A 25,467-nucleotide genomic window follows, 5' to 3' on the forward strand; every position below is an offset into this window, starting at 1 on the left:
TATTTGAATGGAGGTTGCTGCGTAAACAGAAAATACAGAATTATAATAATTAAGACAAAGCCACAATGCCTATCTATTGATTATTTCCTTTTTAAAAATGTAACAGCAGAATATATGGATTTTATAATGTTTTTTTCTCCTGTAAAAGATTGGTTTCCAATGTGATGCGAAATCAAAGAAGAAGAGCAGAAATTCTCTTTGGAAAAGAGAATTTCAAAGAATCTCTGTTCCATGTTTTATATGTGAAAGGAAGAGAACAAAAGGCAGACACTGCAATATACAGCTTAAGTTACAGTGGGTTTTTGGCTTTCTTTATCCACCTCCTTAGTTGGAAATCAAAGCTAATTCAGGAGAACTAGTACCCCAAAATCATCAAGACACTGCAGCACTAATCTTTGTTTCATCATTTACAAAATACTTTCCTCTGCAAGTTCAAGTCAGCAGCCATGCAGACATATAACAGATGGGACTAGTTTTCTCAATAAACTGTGTTTAGGAGAGAACTTGACTTAATGTAGATGGTAGAAAATACTATGTAAGTATTGAAATTGTATTAAGAGGCTTAAAATGACAGATTTTGGTGGAAGGGCAGTACAGCTAAGAAAATGTTTTTGTTGGTATTCATTTTTGTCATTTCAGGGCACCATCTTTGTTGTGTTCTTTCTGATGGAACACTGATTTGGAGTACTTAAAAATCAGATGAAGTCAGGTTGTTCAGAAGAAATGCACTTGATTGCTGAAGGCAATCTAAGCCTATACCCATGAAGGCATCCCACTAAACTTAAATGAGTCCTCTTACAGTGACTTACAGGAAGAAAAGAGCTCCTTTTATACAGAAGAGTAAGTAACATTGAAAATGCCTATGAGACTAGATGATAGCTACATCATAGGCTAGTAAATTGAACTGATGTAATAGAATGAACGTAAAGAGCAAGAAGTATCAATGGCACTTGGGTGTTTTGGGGTATTTTATATAGTCAGAAGACTGGACCAGAGAATTGAGAGTAATTCTCCCACACTAAAGGTGGCTTCTGTCCATAACAAAGAAAAGGGATGGCAGGTGCTGGATTGTGATGTAAAATAAAGATGTCACTTGCTGAGCTCTGTGAATGTTCAAAATGAAAAAGATAAGAGAAATCCTGGCTGCAATCTCTTCATCCAATTATACCATTGAAGTTTAATCTATGGAAATGGCTGCAGCTGTACATAAAAAGTGACTGTAGGCACAGCAGCAGGCTTAGATGCTGAGCTCTTACTCATGTATCACAGAAGGTGATTCATATCCCCATTACACAAGTGACAGAACAACACGACTCCTCAGTGTGACAGGGACAGAGTGCTGCAAGGACTCCAGGCATGCTCCAGTTACTCTCAGTGTCCAGAAACCTGTTGGGCACAACAGCACAGAACCACACAACCAAGCTGCTCCATTGCCCAGTCAAGAAGGTTGCCTACTCTTGGAATAATGTTGTATCAAAAATTCATCAGTCTCTTGCTTGGTTTTCATAAATTTTGTTGTTTTCCTTATTTTAATTAATAGAAATCTGGGACAGGATATTTATGTTTCAGACTCTGAAGTGTATCACAAGACATATTTATTATTATTGGCTTTTTTAATGTGTTAGAATGCCACTTGTAACAGTGAGGCTAAAGCACTTGACAAAAGCTAAAGACTCATAATAATAAATAGTCCAGGCAGATGGACTGTCATCCTGAGAGGGTAAGGCAGTAATGACAGTGAAGTAGCAGAAAATACAGAGGCAAAAGCATTACTTTCTTATGCAATGAGCGTCTTTAATCTTCATCTATGCTTCATTGTTTTTGATGCTGCCTGTACAGAAATGCTTGTGGCAGGCTGATGAACTGCAAAAGGCATCTCACTTCCCTCTGCAGTAAATGTGCTATAGTAACTATATTATTAAAATTATATTAATATTCAGGCATAGGTTTTTTTTCTCAGCTTAGCATTGTTCATCAAATTGCAACAATGTGAACATCAATACATAAGACAAAATACATTGTTGTTGTTGTATGGGTGATACAGGAGTTCATTAAAGTGACTGCACACCTGCAGCAGTTTCATGTTCTATATTAGTGTGTCATGACTAAATAATCTATGTGTGAATTGCTGCAAATTAAACCATAGCACTTGGAGAAAGGACTGGACAGTAACACAAGGGCCAGCAAATTCCCCTGTGTGATTTATCAGCCATCTGGTGCAGTGCAAATAGCACTCATTCAGGGGAGGCTCTGGTTAGTAACCACAGCAACTGGTCTGCTGAGTACTCCTGGAAGTTATGCCTGGGTCAGCAACCTTTTCCCTCCTCCCATACACATCATTCACTGGGGACTGTGAGCAGTGGCATGTCCTTCCTGGGCTACAGATGCTTTTGCTGCAGCATTTTCCAGTATTCCATTTTTCAGGAGACTTAAAACTTGAGGGTTTTGGTTTGGTTTTTTTGCAATATGCCTTCAAGGAGTTTTGACTCCAAAACCTCTCTCCATGATTAAGCCATTTTCCTTATTCTTGGAAGGGGTCAATAGCTGCAAGGTGGGAAGAGATCACTGATAACAGAAATATTTCTAACTAAAATAAAAGAAGTGCTTTTGGCACCTGTACTCCCAAAAGGTTAGGAAAAATGTGTTTTCTAAAATGTTGTCAGCTGAGTATCTCTGCCTTAAAAGAGTCCATGTTTACATAAATGGCCTTATCCACAAGGTACCACTGGAAGATAGTAGGTAACAACTGCAATAGTAGTTAATAGATGGGCAAAATTAGAAAGCTCACACCGTATTGTAAGTTTCATGCTGATTGCACATTATGTACATATTTTAACAGAGAAATGTAAATGATAAACTACCCAGGAGTTTTTAAACTTCCTCATATTTGCTGTGGATATCAGCCAAGAAAAAGTGAATGAAACAGAGCGATATTCCCCTGCTTATCTTCTCTGCTATTCCCTGCTAGCCCAAGAGCCCTGGTGTTTTCTCCAAGCCTGCCTGTAGCTGTACTGATGTGAGGGAGTGGTGTGACAGCACGACCCTGGCTGGTGCCATTCCAGTCTGTCCTGAGGCTCTGACATGTCCCACTGACAGCTGCCTGCTCAGGAAACAAGGTGTGAAGGTCCAAAGCCAGCAGAGGTCTGGCAGAGCAGAACTGGTGCCCTAGAACCCATCCCACACAGCCCCAGCACTGTGTGGGTGCAGGTTGTGGCTGTTTCAAAAGGTGCCCGGGTGAGCTGGGCTTGGCTCAGGTTGGCAGGAGCAGAATCTGGTACTAAAGGCATGGAAGCATTGGCTGCTTCTGCTCCATACGTGCTCCCACTGCAGTTTGTGCTCATTTGTCAGCTGCAAGGTGAGCACCATGAGTCTGGGAGCTTTGCTTCAGACTGTTTTGCAGAGGTGGAGCGTTGGATTACGTCAGAGTGTGTTGCAGATAGGTAGGAAAATTATAAAAGAAAGGTCTCATAGAATCAGGCCTGCTCTGTTAAATCTATAGCAAGCCTGTCATTTCTTCTAAGTGCAGCTAGTACTTTGCAAGTTCCCATGTGAAAACAATCTTTGTATGAATGGTTTGTTAACATAACAGCTGATTCTTGGGTGAAAAATAAGTGAATGGGTGAATATGCACCTGCATAAACATTAGATCTGTTCCATGAGAACCCACAAAAGAAAAATGTAAACAACCTGAACCTTAGCATATACACATAAATCATCTTCTGACCAATAAATGAAGTAGTAAGAAAACTCCCAGCCAATAGATGTTGCACATGAGGCCTGTGAAAACTGTATAAAATAAGCTATGTGAGTAAAGATTTGGCTTTTCCTGCATGAAGAAAATGGAACATCACATGATTTATCCTTGTTAGAGTGCACTGCACAGCATGATGTCCACGTGAACATGTGAAGGCCAGGTTTTAACCCAGCTGCTGGTAGTAACAACAGCAGTACAGACATGATGGCACATGAGGGCTGAGATACTGGATGCAAAGGTAAATTCTCACCCTCTGTGAAAATGAAGGAACACCACCAGTTTTGTCTCTCTTAAGTATTGTGGTCAGTGTTGCTAAGAGTAAAATCCAGCAGGTCATGATTTTCTTTCAACTACAATTAGTCCATACCCAGAGATGAACACAGGTTCACCAAAACCATTTTGTATTGCATTTGTGGAATGAAAACCAATTCTCTAAAGAGATATCCCAGCAGATTAGGGAGACCAGAGCTAAACTCTGCTATTTACTCCCAGAGAGAGAGCAGGCCAAGCACACACAAAAAAATAGGTATTATCTAGTTCACTACTCAGGGAAAGTGGCAGAAGAGGAAACATAACTGCTTTAAAGAAATTGCAATGGCAAAAAGATGAAAGAGGACAGGATTGATTTAATGCTTCCAGTCTGAATCCCAGATGAGGAATCAATTATCCTGCATCATTTAATCTCCTTATGCAGGTCATGACACAAACTAGAAATTAGAAGCAACATGTCTAAAATGAAGAGCAGCTCTTAATGGTAGTTAGCATCAGAATCAGATTTTTTAGAGGAAAACATAGCTAGGATTTGGGGAGCTCTGATGAGTTGGCTCCACTGGATTTCTGCAATTAGACCCTAATATTTAAAAGTAGATTCATCCTTGTTAACCTAATGAAGATGCAAAGCAGTTATAAGAAAAGAAAAGAAAAAAAAAAAGTAAAAAGAAAAAAAATATCATCCCTTTGGACAAACTCAAGCCTGCAAGGAACATGACCTTCAGAAAATTTGCAAAAAAATTATTTACCTGCTGTATTTCAAACTATCCTCTGTCATGGCAACTTTCTCAGATAAACCAAGCTCCTACTTTTTTTACTTGATTTAACAGAAATACCACATGTTCTCTGACAGGTACAACCCCTAGCTAAACCAACCTTTTTTTGGAACAAAATTTCCCAGGAGGAAGCAATGTGATGCAGTAGGAGCCTCCATCTGAATCCCCTCCAGGCTGGAAGAGATGATATCCAAGTTCTTGTCCCTATACAGCCTCCCACTGAGATTGTCAATTATATTCCTTCTGTGAAACTGTTGACATAATCAAGCACAGGCATGAAAACAGAAGCAGTATAGCTAAAGAAAGAACTTTATTTTGTCAGGGAGTTGTTTTTCCTATGAACCTGGAGAAAACTAGGACACAGAATGTAAGCATTGCGATTAACTTTCAAGAGAAGCTAAAATTATCCAGGATTATACAAATATAAGCAGTTTTGATGTATTTCCTGTTACCAAAAACAATTCAGCATTGAAGACAAATTCAGAGGTTTGGGATAGTGTGTTTTGGGCTGTGTTTTGGGGGTTTTTGCAAAAACTCTAAGATGAGGCCAATGTATTTTCAAGAAGTAAACTCAATACAAGATTCTGAAAACTCTTTAACAAACCTCGGAAGTGTGAATTTAAATTTTGCCTTAAATTCCATATAGGAACTGTCCAAAGCAGTTCTTATCAAAGTCAAAACAGAAACTAGCCTTATTACTTGCAGTCCCTACAACAGTAGCTGCCAGTGCTCTTTCTTCCAACTAACCAGATGCCAAAGGATCTAGGAAAGAAAATCTTTTCGCATTTCTCACATCCCTCTACATAATTCCACTCTCTCTGACATTTTCCCTAGCTTTGTGTCTTTTCCCAGAATGCCCCAAAGCAGTGAGCTTTCCCAATCCTGCTGGTACTCACCCACATCTGAAACTAGGATTTCTGGATCAAGGGATAGAACCCCATGTATCTAACAGCATAAAGGATGGGATGTGGGGAACACCTACAACAAAGGTAATTTAAGGGCTGACCTGTACAACCTATTTTTTATACCCAAGTACTCAGGAAACCAACTATGTATCACTTTCATTCAAGATATGATGAAGAAGAAATGGCAGCAATTTGTTCAATATGTACTTAACACTGCAATTTTATGACTCTCTAACATATCATACTCACCATAATCCCAAAACACACTCTGTGCTTAGGATGTTTCTGGCAGCACAAGGACATGCTCTGCAGAGGGATTTGGACAAGCTGGATCAATGGGCTGAGTCCAACTGAATGAGATTCAACCCCCAAGTGCTGGGTCACATCATCCCCAGGCAGTGCTACAGGCTGGGGCAGAGTGCCTGGAAAGCTGCCCAGCAAAAAAGGACCTGGGGGTGCTGGTCAACAGCAGCTGAACATGAGCCAGTGTGTGCCCAGGCAGCCAAAAAGGCCAATGGCAGCCTGGCTTGGATCAGCAGTAGTGTGGCCAGCAGGACCAGGGCAGGGATTGTCCCTCTGTACTCAGCCCTGCTGAGGCTGCAGCTCAAACCCTGTGTTCATTTTGGGCTTGTTACTAGAAGACACTGAAGTGCTGCAGTGCATCCAGAAAAGGGGATGAAGCTGCTCAAGGGTCTGGAGCACAGGTTTGACGAGGAGAGGCTGAGGAAGTTGGGAGTGTTTAGCCCAGGGAAAAGGAGGCTGAGGGGGGAAAACCCTTTCACTCTCTACAGCTGCCTGACAAGTGGCTGTAGTGAGGTGAGGGTAGGGCTTTTCTCCCGAGTAACAAGGCACAGGACAAAAGGAAATATCCTCAAGTTGTACCAGGGGAGGTTTAGTTTGGATGTTAGGAAAAATTTCTTCATGTAAAGGGTTGTCAAGCATTAGGAGAGGTCACTCAGGAATGTGGTAGAGGAATCACTGAAACACCTGCAGGTATTCAAAAGACATGTAGCTGGGGCACTCAGACATGATTGAGTGGTGGACTTGGCAGTGCTGGGTTAACAGTTGGATTGGATGATCTTAAGGGTCTTTTCCAACATAAATTATTCTATAATTCTATTACATAAGTTACTGAAAAGATTTAAAATCAAATAAAGTGATTTTTTCTGTTTGCCTCGTCAGTTTATCTCAAAAAAGAAAACTTTAAAAAACATTTCAGACTAAAGCACCATTCCTGAAGCTTTGCCAAAAGCTTTCTTGTGTCATTGCATTGCTTATCAAGAATTTTCAAATAAAATGTGCTCTGAAGGCTGCTTCTGTACCTACAGAAGGCAGCAACTCCCACTGTAATTGTTAGGTACTGGCTGTGAATGACAGGCTGCAGTTCTAAAAAACATCACCATATATTTTCCAAAATAACCACAAACCAACAAAAAATGTTTGAAGAAGGCTGTAGGATGCAGAAAGAAAGTGCTCCATTTTGAACCCTCTCCACATTTTCAAGTGCCATGTTTTACAGTGAGGGTTTGTTTCTTCAGGGGAAATACACTTCACACTTCATTCACATTTTCAAGTGCCATGTTTTACAGATATGCAGTGAGGGTTTGTTTCTTCAGGGGAAATACACTTTTGTTTTGTTTCTTCAGGGGAAATACACTTCACACTTCACATACAAGCCAGCCAAAATACTGCCACTGAAGTTGCAGTATTCCTCCCCACTTCAGGGGACAGGCAGCTGCCTGCCTCTGGTGTCCTGCAGCTTGCTGGCTGGCTCCTGCTGGCACTGCAGCAGTTTGTTCTGTGGATTAACAAGCAAATGCAATTGAGATTAAAAGAGGCAGTGCTATTTCTACCTAAGAAAGCCTTCATTTTCACAGGAGGACTTTTAACAGTAGCAAATGATAATCAAGTTGAAGTGACTTCTCAAATCTGCTGCTGAATCTGCACTTTAAAAAAAAAACATTTTCAGTTCAATTTCAGAATTTAACACAGCTTTCAAAAAAATTACTAAGAAAAACCATACTCTCAGTTGGCATAAACCTATACACAACACCAAATAAAGTATCTTGGTCTTGCAGCTTTAACACTGCTGGCATTAACAAATAACTATATGTTCACTGAAAGTTATTTTTATGAAATGCTTTAAAAATCCAAGCAGAATATTATGCCTATGTACATTTCACAGCAGTCACTGACTATAAACTCCTATTTAATACAAAAGAAACAATTGGCCCTTATTGGAGTCACATATTGGCACCCCATTATTTAATCTTAACTTTTAATGTATGAGGTCAGTAACATGGGCAAATTTTATTCCATGATTTTATGCTTTCATTCCCTAGCCAGATGTTTTGAGAACATAGTAAACACTACAAACAATGATCTAAAACCCTCTCAGACCCAGTGAAAGCCTCAGTTCTGCTCTTCCCAGCAGCACACACACAGTATTTCCCCTTCGGTTGGTTGGGTACCTGTCAGTCCCCACATCTAGGCAAGACTGGCTTAAAGATCAGCTTCATATCCTGTTATCCTCCCTTGGCCTAGGCTGTAATTGTCTAGGTTCCCCACACAGTCAACAGAGAAAGACTCCATTTGGTAAGGCAGCTATCTCAATACAAGATAAACACATGTGCAATGAGCTGCCCCCACAAGGCCAGTGCTCCGCTGACTGTAGGGGAAATCAAGACAGCCAGCACAGAACATGCAACCAGCCTTGGGCAAACTGATGTCAGGCAAGCTTGATTTTTTGTGAGTAATGAGAAAAAAAAAATAAATATGCAGAACTATGACCAGTAAGAACAGCTAAATAGGTAGTGACTATTCATTATTTTTTCACAATAAAAGAATAAAGACAGGAAATGAGCCTAAAACAAAAGGGAAACATTTTCCTACACTATTTTACTAAAACTCATAGCATTGTAAGTAAAAGTTGTATAGGGTTCAAGAAAAGCAGATGGCATCACTGAGGAAAAAGACCTAAGGTTACTGAAAACAAAATACATGGTTGCAATTCCTATCACTTAGAACATCACCCACAAAATGTCAGATGCCAAAAGAAAACCAAAACAGAGCAGCTCAGCATTGCATACCCGCAGAACTTTTCTTTTCCCTCCAGTTGCCACTATTGACAGGCCTCTCTAAATGCCCCTCTGCAGCTGAGCTCAGTTCAGTGAAGCAGTCCTCTAATCCTCAGTTGCAACACTAGATGGCAGGGAAATTCTAACACACCTACAGCACTGAGAGCCCTGAACACAGTTTGCAGTACATAAGGGTTAGTGCAATGCAGCAATCTCACTCTCATACAACTGGATTTGCTTTGCATCCTTACACAGCTTTGGGCAACAATTTGCAAGCACAATACTGTGTTCACAGACCCATAGGTTAGGTTCATATACCCACGTCAGGATAAATTATGTCCCTGAGATACCGTGCCCTCTTATTTAAGAAACCATGGACAATTGCAAAATATTTATTTGCCAAAAAGTTCTTTCAACTCCAATTTTGTGTTTGAAATCCTAATGATCTCCACCTCTGTAAAGACACAGCACCATAACACTTACCTCAACACCTCTTTTTTTCTAAAAATTCATTTTTTTGTTTAAAATTCATATCACTTGCATGCTACTTGTGAAAAATGCTGCAAAGGGGCAACAAAACAAGTTCTGCAACTCACACAGCTGCAAAGCAGACAAGCCAAAGGAAACTGTTCTTCAGACCATACTGATCCTCCGGTCAGAACACTCTGTCTCTTCTGCAAAGAGGAAAAACTTCAGACTTGTTACATTCTGCTCAAGATCCCCCTCAAACTGTGAGAGAAAAGTATGAGCTTTTCTGATGAATGTCAAGTCTGAGTTTCAAAACAAATGTGTGTGTACATTGACCACCTCGGCACTGCAGCACAACTTGCTGCTTTCCAAACTACAGTTGTTTCCTAGAATGTTGCTGGCAAGTCTGAAATTTAACTCCTGCTACATTCACAAAATTTAACAAAAAACGCAGACAATTACTGGCATGGGTGGTAACACTCTCCCCTTAGAAGGGCAAAATCAGCACATGATAAGTCATTCTTCTCCTTCAGCTTTGTATCAGTTTCTCAGCCATATAGATGCTGATGCCTTCTACTAGGTCTTTTAAAAATCTGCAGCAAAAAAACCCAAGGTCAGCGAACTGCTTTTCAAGCAGTGACACTCAAGAAGGAAGGTCAAGTAATTAAGCCACAGACTACAAGTAATACGTAAGGTAGCTGCTGAAAGTGACCTTGGCACACAAACAAATCACTGAACTGGATTTTGATTTTCATAATGAATGATAAATGGAAAGTTTGTTTCATTTCTGAAAAATAATTTAATACAAAACTTCAAAAACACTGATGTGCAAGTCTTCGCTGTATCAGAGGAGATACATTTTCACACTTTAAAATACTTTAAAACATTTGTACATAATGAACAGAAATTCTCTTTTATATAAACAAAGTGTTTCTTTGCCAACAGCAATTGTCAATTCCGAAACACAGAATTAAGATGACACGAGAACCAGACAGTCTAAGTCACTGCTATTTGTGTCAAAAAAAATTACTCTTTTCTTTCTACAGCTCATCATGCTTGTACGTGAATTCCCTTGCAGATATAAACCCGTCACTGTCTTCATCCTCTTTATCAAATATGTCTTCAACCAAAGCATCATGCTGGGTGTCATTTACCACTGCTCCATGCTTTTCAAATTCTTTCTTCAAGTAAATTTTCACCTGTTAGACAAAAGGTGACAATGAACATTTTAGTTTTCAGGCTTATGAAAGAGTTGATTACTGCAGCATAACAGAGGGATGCTGCACTCAGGATGGTGATATTAAATAACAGATACCTCCCTTCCTATGCCACTGCCAGAATAATACTTGTCTAACTGATTCTGCACTCTCTTTGAATGAAGGGTCTTTAGTGATAGAAATGACAGTAAAACTAGCAAAGCTGTTGCCATACCTTTATGGTATCTGACTCAAAAAATAAGTCAGGACAGCCTGTCTTCTGATGTCTATACAGTAAAGCAAAAATAGCTGGGCAAAAATTATTAGCTTCCAATTGGTTAGAGACAGCTTTTCCACATTTTAGCACTCTAGCAACCCAGTACACATAAACAGCCATCCCAGATATATACAGAAATCTGTCCGCAATCTCAATGTTTGCTGCTTCAATGGAAAATACATTAAAAGATTTCTAGATGTCTCAAAATTTTTAAAACCTGCCTTGGGTCTTCATCCTTAAACAGACCACTGGAACACTTACTTACATTGAGGTAGATAGTAATGGTAAGCAGTGTTTTCAACAACTTCAGATTGCTTTTAATAAGTTTTTAAGGTTTAACTATGGAGATGCAAAGTGTTCTGAATCGCAGAGCCTTTTACAAAAATTACAATACCAACATATTCATCTATTAAACAGATGCCACTTGTATAAGAACCATGGGTCATGTTTCAGGTCTGTTTTAGTCACTTCAGTCTCTGGGATCTGTTAAGGTTATTGCTTACATTCCTAATATGCAGACATTATACACACTAACTGTCTGATGCATACAAATTATTAATTAACCTTCTGAGCTTGGTAAACTGGTACCAGAACCAAATCAAAAAGAACTCAGTGGCTTATACTAGCTTCTCATGGATCACTTTTGCTGAAAAAGCAGAAGTTTGAAAATGAGAGCCAAACAGATGGTGAATAGTGCTGAATGCAAGTCCTTCATAGAGTGAAAGCTATGAAATAGGATTGCCCTACAGCAGGAGAAATCCCAGTTTATTAATAAATCAGCAATTAAAATCCAAAAAGCCCTTAATTCTGGTTTTATTTCTAAGATGCTTTACTTTATCCAAGTCTTCCACAAGCGTGCAGCACACGAGTCACATGTTTATCCTCAGCTTACCAAGGCTCCTTTTGAACCTCCAGTCCAGAATTTTCACTAGGATGCAAAGCTCAGAGCAGTGCAGCACAGATGTGCATTCTTTCCCACTCTCCCATCCTGTTAGATTTGCTCACAAGAGAAGGATAACCCACTCACCTCTTGCTTGGATAGTTTCCAGTCATCATTAAGATCCATCTCTTGGAATGACTCATGAGACCTTGGTCCATTTCTAATTTCCAGAAGGTCAATGTTGAAAATCAGTGTGCTCTCAGGTGGAATTTTTCCTGCCCAAAATGGAGAAAAGTTAAAACCAACTATATACTCAATGCCATACAAAAGCCACATGTGTCAGAGCAATGTTCCAGCAAGCCTAGTCATTTCAAAGCATCCTGCATTTGAACTGGTAAGGACAAGTATCTGTAACAGTGATCACCACAACCATTTCACCCTGCAGCCTGGACTCTGAGCAGCCCTTACTGCATAAATGTAACTTTAGATGCAACTGATTTTGTTGGAGACTAGCAGGTGCTAATACAAGCTCTTATTCAGCAATTACCATGACAAGTTTATCAAACAATGTTCTTGAATTTTTTTCTTTCATGGCCAGAGCCAGATAAACTGGAAAACAGTGAAGGAGACAGGCTAGAGCCAAGACTAATGTACAGGGCAGCAGGAAGGGAGAATTTAGTCCTCCGGATGTCCCATCAGTCCCCAAATTCCTTTCTACTGCCAGCTGATACCTTGTATCTGCTGTTCTGCCCCTGGAAAAACTCTTTTGCAGGGAAAGAAGGCCAGGGACGATGCTGGTCTCCCACAGCAGTCTCTGGACTCAGGGCACAAAGCACCGAGCTGTTTCCACACACAGCAGAAACCAAGTACCCAAACCTGATCACAAGGCCTGTGTTATCACAACATCATTTTTGATGTAGGTGAACAGACTGGTAACTTCCTAATAGTGCCACAGAGCACTCCCCCATGCCACCACACCTCAAGGATATCAGTTTATCAGGCACTGGCTTTGACAGAGATGTGATATGCTCTCATGCTGATGGCTGAAGCTACTGTCAAAGACCTTTCAGCACATCGCTTTGCTCCTTTATACAGAGACAGGTTGAATAGGACCAAATATATCCCTATATTGGATGGCAGTAGCCCAAAAAATATTTCTGTGCCTTGAGAAGACAGGGAAAAATAATCCATATCTACCACTTTGGAAATATGGTGTTAATTTAACTGCAACAACAAACAGGCTTGGAGATTTCTGGGATGAATAAAAGTGCAGAATCTTCTGGAAATACAGGGCACAGTGCCCTGTTCAGGGTTTGGAACACAGGTAATTTTTTTGAGTTGTACAGAAAAAGGCATCTGACTCAAATGATGAGTCAGACAGCAACCAAGGTGGGAGGCTAGTGAAATTATGTGCATTTGGATGAAAGTATGAAGAAAATTAAGTAATTCCATCTTCAAGGGCATCACTTGAAAACAGCAACATAATTATGCTCAAATACTTCAAAGTCTTCCTACAGCAAATAATTTCTTACAGCAGTTAGCAGTGTTTAGCTGTTTAACCTTCTTGCAGTAAACACAGAGGTGAAGCTTGCAAGTCTTTGAAGAACAACTACAGTGCTCTACATATTAATCAAACAATTAGGCCTGTGATAACTACATGAGCACTGCAACGCTTCACATATTTTTGTGGAAAAATTACAGCTGAGCTCTGCATAAAGACTAAATGACAACCACAAAGAAACATGATTACTTCTAATACTGTATCTTGAACTGTAAACCAGGGCTTCTAGAAAAATATGTGCTGAGCAGGTACATTTAATAAAGGAGAGTATGAAATGTGCTGTAAGAATGAATACTACCTGGCAGGAGGTAGTATGGAGTCCTAAGCCCGTGTGCAGCCCTACTTGTCAGAAGGCACAGAAATGCAAACAGTCCTCATTCCCAAAACAGTCTCGTAGTGATGGGAGAGAACATCAGCAGGATGGCCTGCATGTTTCTAGACATTTATCCTTTCTGCTTTGGAACCTTCCACTACTGTAGGTCATTTGTTGCAACTCTTGTCATGACATAAATACTCATGGTAATTGCTCAAAAAAAAGTTAACTAAAACAAATCCCATAAAGCAGAAGTAGAACCATTCAAGCTGTCACTCGCTTAACTGCACATTCCAAATCTCGCCATCCTGTTAAAGGAATCTGGAAATATTTGAAAGGAAAAGCCCTGAACACCCTCAGTAGCAGACAGGTTGAGATGTTTATATCTGTCTGCACAGCAGTCAGTGCATTTTCAGTAGGTGACAATGCGACTGCCCATGCACATCTTACTGTGGATAACAGGGACCACTGCCCAAACAGAAAATAGCTGTAAGAGGAAAATAATTAATGTCCCTATATGGAGAAATAAACAGTGACTTCTTACTTCTTACTAAGATCTGGTTGGGCAGCAGTACAGGGAGTTTCTTAGGGGTCTAAAAGAAACCTGAAAGCAAGAATGAGTTTTGCACATGGCACATTCGTGAAGTATTGCCACAAAAACAGATCCAACAGCCAAAAAGCCAACTGTTACCTAAGCAACCACCTCCACTTGACTGTAAAAGAAGGGAGGAAAAAAAACCAAACTAAATAAAAAAAAAAAAAGAAAAAGCAGGGCACTGTTGAGCACAGCACTAACAGAAAAGACACTCAGAACATACAGCACAGCAGGTACCATCAGTTTCTGGGTTTTTTTCCTGCATTCACCACACAGCCACTTAACAGATATTACTGCAGGAAACAAATTTATGAGAAAGAGCACTTGACTCCCTCCATTCTTCTTCTTTAACAGAATCAACCTGGAAAGCTTGAAAGCTTGCTAACCTCTTAGGCCAAGAATAACAGAAAAACACAGAGTTTAGAAACAATTGGAGCAAGGGGAGTGCTTCACATGTTTTACCTTTCCCTTCTTTTCCATAAGCAAGGGCTGGTGGAATAGTCAGCTTCCGCTTCTCTCCCACACACATGTCCTTCAACCCTCTGTCCCAGCCTTTGAGAGCTTCCCTTATGCCAAGTGTAAACCACATAGGTTGACCATTGTTGTGCTTGTGACTGGAAAAGAAAGGAATAAAACACTTTGTATTTAAACGTCAAGGTCCACAAAGGGCCAATGGAATATGCTCACGATGTAGATATACAGTTAAAAACACAGCACCATTCAGCACCTTGACACCTCTTCAGTGAAAGACCTACACTTTCAAAGCCTGTAAAACTTATACTTTGCATGACAAGGTTCTTTGGGAAGTGGAAAGAAATAAAACAACATTTACCTCGTGTGTGTATGACAACACTAACCAACCCAGATCTCCACCTCGACTTCCCTGACCACCTACTTCCACTTGGAAACTGATCAGACCAGAAAAGGCATTTTCTTAAAAATCTACAGTCAAGGCCATTGTAAATTGCAAATCACAGACCACCATGGTTATCATAGCAATATACATTTTAACATGCTCAGAAGCAACAGTCTCATCTCTTTCAAAAGAAGCCATTTGAGGGGGGGGGTGGGAAACCAACAAAGCAACTACATAACAGTCTAGGAAAAAACAGAAACAACTGCATGCAAAACATTCAACTTTAGATTTGGGAGACAAGACCCTTTTCTGATTTAACCAGATGGTACAACCCGGACTACTTTCACTCTACTAACAGACAAGGAATTTGAAAGCTCTATTTACTAGTCATGCAGGAGAGATGTTTAAGAAGAAAACAGAACACTTACAGAAGTTAGTCAGCAGCAAAAACTTTAGTGTGTCACTAGAAGTCCTTTTAAAGAGGCAGGTTAACTAGAAGAGAAAATTAGTGAGATTTTAGTTGAATCGTCTGCAAGAGCATAAACATGCAAAACTGTCTTTTTTTTTTTTTTATTTCATATACAAAAGTAGCCTTCAGGCAGCGGGCAGAGACTTGAATTTGCTGTCTCCCACTATTAACACTTCGTTGATGTTTTACAGGACATCCAGCATTAGCAAGTCCTTGCAGGCTCTTAGCAGACTCCCTCGAATTTCTGGCTCTTCCTCCTATTTGCATTTCTGTGGCTCTGGTATGTTGACTTGTCCGGTCGAGGGCAGGTAAAGAATAATGAAAAGCTGTGATTGTGCTGCCGCTGGTGGAAGGACACGTGTAACTTTTTTTTTTTTTTAACGAATAGTTTGCTTTAGGAATCAAACAGAAATTTATGCATAGCACAAGACCTATTAAACCGCTGAGATCAAATGCCAAAACCTGCACCTCAATCACAGAATCACAGAATGGTTTGGATTGGAAGGGACTTTAAAGATCATCCAGTTCCAGCCCCCTGTGCCATGGGCCGGGACACCTTCACCTAGACCGGGTTCTCAGAGCCCCATCCAAGCCGGCATGGAACACCTCCAGGTTGTCAGCAACTTCCCTGGGCAGCCTGTTCCAGTGTCTCACTATCCTCAGAGTAAAAAAAAATTCCTTCTAATAACCTGATCTAAATCCACTCTAAGTTTGAAGCCATCCCCCCTTGTTCTGTCGCGACATGCCCTTGCAAAAAGTCTCTCTCCATCTTTCTTCAGGTAGTGGAAAGCCACAATTAGGTCACCTCAAAGCCTTCTCTTTTCCAGGCTGAACAGTGCCAGTTCTCTCAGCCTTTCCACACAGGAGAGGTGCTCCATGCATAACATCCCCATCTTTTAAAAAATGCTACGTGGCTCTGCTTCCTACAGACTGACCATAAAACAAATGCTAAGCAAGATTTATTTTAAACCTTGGGAAAGGAGACTGGCCTTCCTGTTGGTGTTCATCTTGTACAGCACTCTGAGACACTGCTTCACACAGAACTTTCTGAGAACAGGTAGCAATGGGAGGGACCCCAATGACAAGTTTATGCAGCGTTATTTAAGCTCTTTTATCCCAAAATAAATAAGGCATTCATGCATTGCTTTTGAGCATTTGGGAAGGGAGGAGTTAAAAAAAAACAACCAAACAAAAAACCACTTGCCCCTGACAAAATGCTCCTCACAGAGCTATTTGCAGATGAATTGTGGACCCCTGTGAGAGGCCTGGATTCAGGAAAGCATGACCAGAAAAGATCACCTATATTAAAATAAATACATATATATACACACATAAAGGAGCAAGTCCAGAGAAGGTGCACCAAATTGTTGGAGGGATGGAGCAGCGCCGCTCCTGAAAGAGCTGGGATTGTTCAGCCTGGTAAAGAGAAAGCTCCAGGGTGACCTAATTGTCCTTTCCAGTACCTCAAGGGAGCCTACAAAAATTATGGAGAGAGACAATTTAAAAGGGCGTGTAGTGACAGGACAAAGGGTGATGGCTTTAAAGCGAGAGTAGGCTCAGATTAGATACTAGAAAGAAGTTCTTTACTCTGAGGGTGGTGAGCCACTGGAACAGGCTGCCCAGGGAGCTGTTCACAAGCCATTCCTGGAGGTGTTCACAGCCAGGCTGGATGGGGCTCTGAGCAACCTGGGCAGCGTTCAAAGGCGCGTCGGGTGGGGCTGCTCGGAGCAACCTGATCTAGTGAAGGAATCTTTAAGGTCACGTCCAACTCTAGGCATTCTACCATCCTATTTTATATACAGATATATATATATATATATATATATATTTACAGATATATATACAGACAATATACACACGTATATATATACATATGTACACACACACACATATATATACACACACACATACACACATATGTATATATATGTGTGCGTGTGTATGTACATGTATATTTCCCCACTCAAGCTCAGCCAGCAGCTCGCCCGGAGAAGACGCGCCGCTCACTTACGTCGAGTGAAACATGGAGCCGTCCCTCTCCAAGTAGCCCTCGTAGTGAACCAGCATCATGTCCCCCCACTTGGTCCTCCTGTGGCAGAGGAAAGGCTTGTGCAGCACCTCCACCTTCACGTCGGCCGCGGGGGGGATCAGCGCCGCGCCCGCGCAGCCCAGCGCGGCGCACAGCAGGGCGGAGCAGAGCAGCAGCAGCCCCGCCGCCATCGCCGCCGCCTGGCTGCTCTCAGCGTGCCGCCATCCCGCGCCCCGAGCCCGGCCGGCCCGTCCGACGTGGCAGCGGCGCGCACGGCCGCCAGCCCCGGCTCCCGACGGCCCGGCACCGGCGCCGCGCTCGCTGATTGGCTCCGCGCAGGGTGAGCTCAGGGAGAGCTGTCGCCCATTGGGGTGCGCCCCTGTCCGTCTCTCAGCTCATCCAATCGGCAGGCCCGAGCAGCAGAGGTGGGGTGGGCGGACCGGGCGCTCCAGGAGCGCCGAGGAGCGGGGCAGCCCCGCGGAGCGCGCGCACAATAGAGCCGGCCGCTGCCGGCCGTTGATTGGGCGGTGGCGGCAGCGAGGGCGAGTTCCGATTGGCCGCGAGAGGCCACCTGCTCTGGGCATTCCGCTCCTGCCCCCTCCGCCCGCCTCTCACTCCCGCCTGTCACGCGAGCCCCGATTCACAGCGCGGGTTGCGCTGACGTAGTGCCGCGGGGACGTGCCGTGGCTGGGCGGCTGCGGCGCTCCCTGCGCTGAGAGCGTGGCGGCGGCGGCGGCGGCGGGGGGCGCGGAGCGCGGGCGGCGGGCGGCGTGACCCCGCCGGGGGGCGGCCGCGCTGCATGGGGCCGGGGGCCGGCCGGCATGGAGGGGGTCCTGTACAAGTGGACCAACTACCTGAGCGGTGAGTTCCTGCCAGCGCTCAGCCTTTGCGGGACGGGCGCCGTCATCTCCTCCTAGATGTATTTATACAAGTACATACATGTATATATTCACTGCGCTTGCTGGGTGCGGGTTAGCGCTGCCCCTTGACCCCGCCATGCAGGGGAGCAGCCCCGGCGCTGCCTTATCCTCACTGCCCGGCGTTTATCCCGGTGCCAGCGCCCGTCCGGGGTCGTGGGTTGGGGTTTGGGTAGTTTGGATGCTCTGGGTCACAGCTCCAGCAGCGAACTTCCCCGTTCTCCGCGCACCCCCGCGGAACTTTTAGCGAGGATTTGGGGCATTCCCAGACCTGGGAGAAAAACTGTTGCCATTCAGTCTCACCTGGGGGGTTCGGATGAGAAGGCACGCAAAAAACCACAAAGGCAGGAAAAAAGGTGGAGGGGGGTTGTCCGGCTAGCTCTAGGCCCACATTTAAATTTTTCGGGTGTTCCGGTGCCACGGAAGGCTTGATTGTCACGGCAGGTTGGAAGCAGCCGTGTGTGGCCAGGGTTTGCTCAGCAGAGGTTAAAGGTGGTGGGGTCAGAAGCCCCCTGTGTTCCCGTGGGATGGATGCCGGACGCCTTCGAGTCAGGTGGGGCGGAGCCGTGTGGTTTGGGGTTGTGGATGGGGTCTTGCCAGGTGCAAACCCCTCTGCGGTTTGTGGGAACAGTTTGGAAACTTGAAGGTCAGAGAGAAGTAACCACGAGCACCTTGACATTGCCAGGTGCGAGTGTTGCTCAGCAGTGTGAGCGTACAAGGGCTGCCGCCTTGCTTGACTTTTTTCCCGAGAGGCTTGAACAGCTGCAGCGCTCTGGTTAGCTGGGAAAGTGTAGGATACCAGAATTAAACAAAGAAAAAGCTGAAGCACAAGCGAGTGTTGAATTCGTGTGGTAGGGATGGGGAGGGCAGCAGCAGCACGAGGCTGGATTTATTGTTGTGCTAGAAGATTGCTGTGACTTTTCCCCTTTAGGCAATAGGTGTTCTGAGATGACAATCGAAATTTGTCCGGTCTCAGTGAACAGACGTGGATTTTTTTCTTTTGTTGTTAATTATTTGTGAATGCTCTTGAATTATGAAGAGGCAGTAGGAGCAGCCATGCTTGCCTTTTTCATGTCAATTGCAGAACTGTGGGAGTGATGCTAGTCCTTTCCCCATACTAACACCACCTATGGTTCAGCTGATCGAAAGTTTTACGTGTTTTTCTTTGCATTGCTGAGATGCTGGGGTGTGTCTGGAACCCTCGTGCTTGGTTTCATGCCATGAGACCTGGGAATGTGTGTCTGCGAGAAACAATGCATGTTGTAGATAACTGACTGGCATTTGACATTTTTAGTGCCTGAGTGTGCCTGTGGTAGGATCAGCTGGTCTTCTGTTTTGATGGTAAGATGAAGACTAAGAAGTATTCTGTTTTCATCAAAATTAAGTTTTCTTTTGCTAGCCACATTGATAAGCACTTCCAATCGAATGGCCCTTCATGAAGAAGGCCATTCAAATACTTTGCAAATCTCAGTCAAGTGAATGCAGACTGAAGGAAACTTTTCCTTGCATATGTACGATTTGTACTGGCTGAAAACTAGGAGAGGTTTTGCTGTCAGCACAGAGAAAATCTGTGATGGAAGATTGAAGCATCCTTCTGATTTCTTGGTTGAAACTTGACTCTTCTAGTGAGTGTCGTGGTCAGCGTCACCCTATGCCTTTTGTTAGGTTGTAGAAGGCCCATGGTGTGTTTGAGAACAGTAAATTTGCTGTTCTGCAAGCTGTCTGTACATACTAGTGCTTTCTTTTTCTGTAAAATGAAGACTTCCTGCCTTGAAACCATTAAGTTTGCAATTTATGCAGAGATGCAAAAAAAAAAAAGAAAAAAATTCATTCTGGAATGTGGCGATCTTTGTAGCAATAACAAAGAGCTGGAGAGTAAGAGACAGGAAAACCTCCTTTCAGGGATTAAGGGAAATAAGAAGGTTCAACAGGTCATCCAGAACAGCATTTCTGCCAGTTTTCTGCCCCCAGTATGCTTTTCCTGTTGCTCAAGGTTGATGAATCAGGCACGGTACACTGTAAACGATGCATGCAAAAAGTGGGGAAATTGTGTGTCATCCCTCTGTGTTGGTGTGTGCCTGTGCTAATAACACAGTGCCAATCTACCTCAGAATGAGGAGGATCCCTCAGAGTCAGAGAAGAGATAGAACATTCAAAAAAGAACAAGCATAAAACTGCAGAAAAGAACGGCTTTTCCTTCTTGCTGTGAGAGAGGAGCTGATGCGAGTTTGTTGGTAATTGAGTCTTTTCTGGGAATTTTGATTTCGTAATATCTTATGTCATTGCCATCATGAGAGGTCAAGTCCACATCAACCCATTTCCTCCCAGCTCTTAGACCCAGAGCTAGATCTGTGTTGCAAATTACATAGTTATTGACAGCAGGAACGTTTCAGAAATAGGAAACGAGTTTGGTTTGCTGTGGGTAAAGGGCAAAGAAAGCTCACCATGATTGCCACCAATTGAAAGCCAGATCAGTTTGCCTTACTGTTTAAACAAGTTATCTTCTTTGTAATAAATACACTTGTTTGCTTTATATAGATTAGAATAAATGAAATCAGTATTACCTGGTTTCTGCTTGGAGGTAGGGTTTTTCCTCTGCTCTTGATCCTGCACTCACATTATGGTTTCTTTATGCAGGGTTTCCAGTGCTAACTTGGAAATCTCTTGAGAAAAGAAAACTGAGATTTTTAGAGTTTTTCTGTCCCCTAATGCAATAGCCACCACCAGGTAGCGATTTCTCAGTGTGTTACTTTTGTTTAAGTTCAAGTGAAGTGTGTCATCTTTGGATCAGATATGCATTCACAAAGTTCTAGCCTATGAAAATCTGTTTGGATCTTTTGTTTGCAGTGTGTGTCTTTTGGTTTCTCTTGTCTATTCCCCCACTAAATTGGTTAAAACCTTAAGAGAGCAGGGAACTTTGCAAGCAGAATTATCGTCATATAAAGTGAGACAGCACTTTTTCCTTGTGCAGATGTATATATAATGCATCTGCAAACTTCAAATTATTAATCCTCAAAACCCAGAGCAGGGTGACTTAAATCATGCAGGCATGTAAGTTGGCCTCAGCTGAGCTTGTAGTCAAAGCATGTAACATGATCTTGAAAAATTCCTAGATTTCATCCTTTGCCAAAAGTCTCTATCTGATGTTAGCTTTGCTTGGTGGGGGCTGGGTGTGTAACTATTGTTTCAGTACCTCTTACTGTAGTAAGCAGTTGGGATGATAAAAGTGCCACCGCGTGCCCTCCCTATAGCTCCTCGGTGTGTTGTGCTGCCACTGCCTGCAGTCCTGGCTGAGCACAAACCATTGTGGTGTGGGCAGCATCAAAGGCAGATCCTGGCTGCAGTATCATAGCGTGACTGATCTCCAGCTGGGGAATGCTGCTGGCAGGATAAAGAAAGGACAGAGCGGAGCTGAGCTGCTCTTGGCTGCTTGGAAACTGCCTCCCATGGGACTCTCTGACTGAACTTTACCTGCAATGCATGCTCTTTGTTGAGCACAACTTCTGATTAATAAAAGAAATTGATTTAGTGTTTGGAGTTTGCCTTGTGAAAGGCATAGATGTTTTTTTTTTCTCATCAGGTTTATAGAATGAGTAAGCTGTTACTGGGAAGCAGCATGGAGTTGGGGAATACCTCCCTTCAGTGGTGTGTGTGAGAACTTGCCACTTCTAAGTTGATTTTTTTCTTTCTGCTGAAATTCAGTTCAGTTCAGATCTTTGATGTAGGCACACACTCTACTTGGAATTGCTGGCCACAGGCAGGATTGCTGCTAACTCTGGAAGAGATGGTGTGGATCAGCTCTTGGCTGTGGGGTTCATCATTACATGAAAATGATGACTGATTCCACTGGCTTGCCTGGTATTTGTTAGATGTTCTGTAAAATGGCTTTGATCACTTTCCTTTACAAAGCTGAGTTCCTGATATTTAAATATTCACTTTCTTATTTGTGCTGAGTAATTCTAACCCTAAGTAATTAATCTTCCTCAAGGCATGACAGACTCACCTTCATGCCATCACCAATGACGCTGCATCATGCCACATACTTCAGTTAGCTCTCCCCATCTACGTGTATGTAATCATCCCCTCTCAGTTTATTGTTGTACTTTGGATTCTTTTCAATTTATCCCAAGATAAACCAAGAGCCAACATCAAGCAGTATATTTCAGCTTTCACATAAAACTTTAAATTGCTCTTGTCTCTAATGATTCAGAGTTCCATAATAAACTTGGGGGTAGAGCTCAAGAAAATGAGAAAAAGCATTGTTCTTGTATCTTGTATCTGGATGCACATGATATTACTTAAAGCAAGTCTTTGTTTTGGGAGTTTAAGAAATCTGACCTTTTGGAATGAGAGACACATACTCTTCCAGCTGATAGCAAGCTCTGGAAATAAGCTCCTCCGTTTCCAGACATGGAGGAATTAATCAAAAACTTCACACTTAGATAAAGACTTGGTTCTAAAAAGCCTTTTATAATGTCCCCTTTAATTTTAGCCTCTGGGTATAGTCCAAGTTCTGATTGTATAAAATTAGAAGTCTGTTTTTTGTGGAGGTGGACCTAGACAGCTGAGGTTTCTGTTGCCTTCAGGGCAGTGGTCTGCCTTCTATTACTGGCTGTGGCTGCTCTCAGGATCCAGGTGTTGGTTTAGATGAATGCCAGTTCAGAGTTTAGACTCTCAGCCAGTTCTGGCTGGATGAGACTTTTCATGTAGTATACTTCAGGGACTGATTAGTTAATTCTCTTTGGATTTTGCTTAGTTGTCTTTGTGTGATTTGACTTTCTCATTATTTTCTTCCCTTTCCTTCTGTATTTCTTTGTGCAGCAACCTTGCTTTTGTCCAGCCTTTTTGGAATTATGTAATGTGCTCACAGTAGCAAAGTTTGATGAGGCTGCAGGAATGGAAATCGGTGTCCCCTGTATCCTCTGTAAGTGTTAGAGCAGTGCTGCAGAGCCTCCATGGCGCAGCATTCCCTGCCAGGTATGCTGCAGTACCGGTGCCTCTGCATTCAGTCCCTCTGCACTGAAGTGAGTAAGTGATCACAGGAAGTGACTGGGTAGGACAGAAACCAAAGGTGTGGTAGACTGATGGTGAAGAGATACCATCATGTGGTATCTGTGTGTTCTTACATAAATTCAGTGTGTTAACTTAGTCTGGCCTCATAACCACCCCAGGGGTCAGAGAGAGGAGCAGCTGGTTTGCTGGGGTTGGGAAGTGTAAACAGAGAAGGAAAACTCCCAGGAGCTTTGTATTACTTGAATTAGTGTCTGAGCAGAGGGCCTGTGTTACTGAACTTCTGCCTTCACCATGATCCCCTCTCTGCCCTTCATCCTTTCACTTTGTCCCCTTCAAAAATGCCTGACTGGTACATTGTGCTCTCTGTGCCTTGGCTGGTCACTGCCGTAAAATCGTTTGCAGACAAACCCAGTTGCCCTGTGATGACAGGATGCTCTTTCAATGCTGCTGACATTGCCCTAACAGTTATGACTGAAACAAAAATGGACTTCATGGAATCCCTGTGAGAAAAGTCGTTTGGGAGAAGGTCATTGTGTTAGAGCCTGTTCCAGCTGTTGCTTCCTTCACTTGAACCTCTAGTGTCCCTCAAGCGAGTGCTTTCAGAAATGATACTGTTGTTTAGGTGCTAGATCTTTGATCTTCATTACCTTTAGGGGCTTTTTGCATTGATTCCTGTGGTTAATATGCACATAATCAGAGTAATTTTGCAATATGGGCATTTCCAGAAGCTGCTGTCTAGGTGACAGGATAGTAGCTTACAGAAGAAGCATAGATTGTTACACGCTCTTGTCTGCCTTTCTGCTGTTCCTCATGGATACACACTGGATTTTTATCCTGTCAGATTGTTTTGCTATAGAATTAAGGCTGCAAAATGTGTTCCAGCACTGGGATTGCCCTTCCCAAAATTCTGGGTAGCCTTAGGAGGCTGTATAGAAAAAGTAGGCACCAGTTTTGAGTGAAAAATGCTTTTGTCAGGATAATTTTTGCTTCTGTTCCTTGAATGAGAAAAAAGGGGAAGAGTGTGAAGTTTGGTCTGTGTAAGATCCTTTCTTGCTAATTGCTTTTTCTGACTAGAAACCTGGTTGACTGACAGTGTCTTTGCCCTGCTAGAGCTGAGTTTTCAGCAGTTATTGACCAGCTATCAGTCGCTGACACAGCACTGGGCAGACGGTGTGGTGCTTTTGCCCTCTGGAGATAAAGCTGGAGATGGGACGGCGAGCACGTGGCACAGTTTACATTTGCTCAGGGTGGGATGAAACTATGGGTATTGCTCATTCTCACTGTCAGATGGCTCTGACTATCAGGGCAGCCACTCTGACTTCTTTGTGACCCTGCACGGAAAAACAGCAATCTGTCCTGCTATGCCACCTATAACCGAGTCTTGGATCTTGCCCTTGTTATAAGCAGTAGGGAGGTGATGGTGGCTTTAACTCCTCCTATTAGACAGATGTTGTAACATGGAAAGTTCATCATTATCTCCTATCTGCAGTTAAAGTCTGGATTCGATTCAAGGAGTCCAAGGACTATCTATTGCAAAAGTTTTACAAAAACTTATTCTGAAGCTCAAGAAATTAATAAGCCTAAAGTGTTACATAATTCTCATGGAAAGCAAGTAATAATAAAAAACTGGATGTCTGGGCTTTATGCATTTTAGAAATGCAGGTGGAAGTGATGTCTCTTAATTGCAGCTTGTTTTCCAGGTCATCAGTTTGACTTCTTGAGTATGTAGTTGTCCCAGATGGCTTGGCTTTGTAGATGTCTGACATGATCTACATGTCTTCAAATGTTGGTTTTGGTTTGCTTTCTTCAGGCTTGGCACTTTGGAAGGAATGCTGTCTGGAGTCTGAGTTGTATAACATTAAAGTTTGAATTATGTCCAAGTTTCAACTGTGTTATCAAGAAATGTCAAGTTTGCTCAGTGATAGCTACATCCAGATTTCCTGAAGTGTAATGATGGAAGTCGGCAGATCTTTGTTTCTGTGGAAACTTCTCGAGAAGTAGTGAATCATTAGCAGGCACAGACAGCTTAAATATCTGATTTTGTAGTGGACAATATCAGATCTTCCAGGTACTGCAGGTACAAACTGTAAGTTTCACACAGGATTGTGATA

The 25,467-nt window shown here is 42.6% G+C and overlaps 2 protein-coding genes across 4 annotated transcripts in view; one reads left to right on the plus strand and one right to left on the minus strand.

Annotated features, from left to right (window-relative positions):
- Positions 1 to 10,029: 10,029 nt before the first annotated feature.
- FKBP14 (FKBP prolyl isomerase 14) lies at positions 10,030 to 17,717 on the minus strand. Its single transcript, XM_041411590.1, has 4 exons — positions 17,409 to 17,717; positions 14,535 to 14,686; positions 11,751 to 11,878; positions 10,030 to 10,449 (listed from the first exon to the last, which is right to left on the minus strand). The coding sequence occupies exons 1-4, from the start codon at positions 17,615 to 17,617 to the stop codon at positions 10,291 to 10,293; spliced, it is 648 nt and encodes a 215-aa protein (XP_041267524.1). The 5' UTR covers positions 17,618 to 17,717; the 3' UTR covers positions 10,030 to 10,290.
- Positions 17,718 to 18,165: 448 nt separating this feature from the next.
- Positions 18,166 to 25,467, plus strand: part of PLEKHA8 (pleckstrin homology domain containing A8) — a 31,229-nt gene continuing 23,927 nt past the window's right edge. For all 3 annotated transcript variants that reach the window (XM_041411539.1, XM_041411540.1, XM_041411541.1), the window contains exon 1: positions 18,166 to 18,287. In XM_041411539.1, the coding sequence (XP_041267473.1) occupies positions 18,248 to 18,287 (40 nt within the window). In that variant the 5' untranslated portion in view covers positions 18,166 to 18,247. The remainder of the gene's footprint in view (positions 18,288 to 25,467) is intronic.

This window comes from Onychostruthus taczanowskii, unplaced genomic scaffold (genome assembly GCF_017590055.1).
Source record: "Onychostruthus taczanowskii isolate IOZ18803 unplaced genomic scaffold, ASM1759005v1 scaffold36, whole genome shotgun sequence".
Lineage (NCBI taxonomy): Eukaryota > Metazoa > Chordata > Aves > Passeriformes > Passeridae > Onychostruthus > Onychostruthus taczanowskii.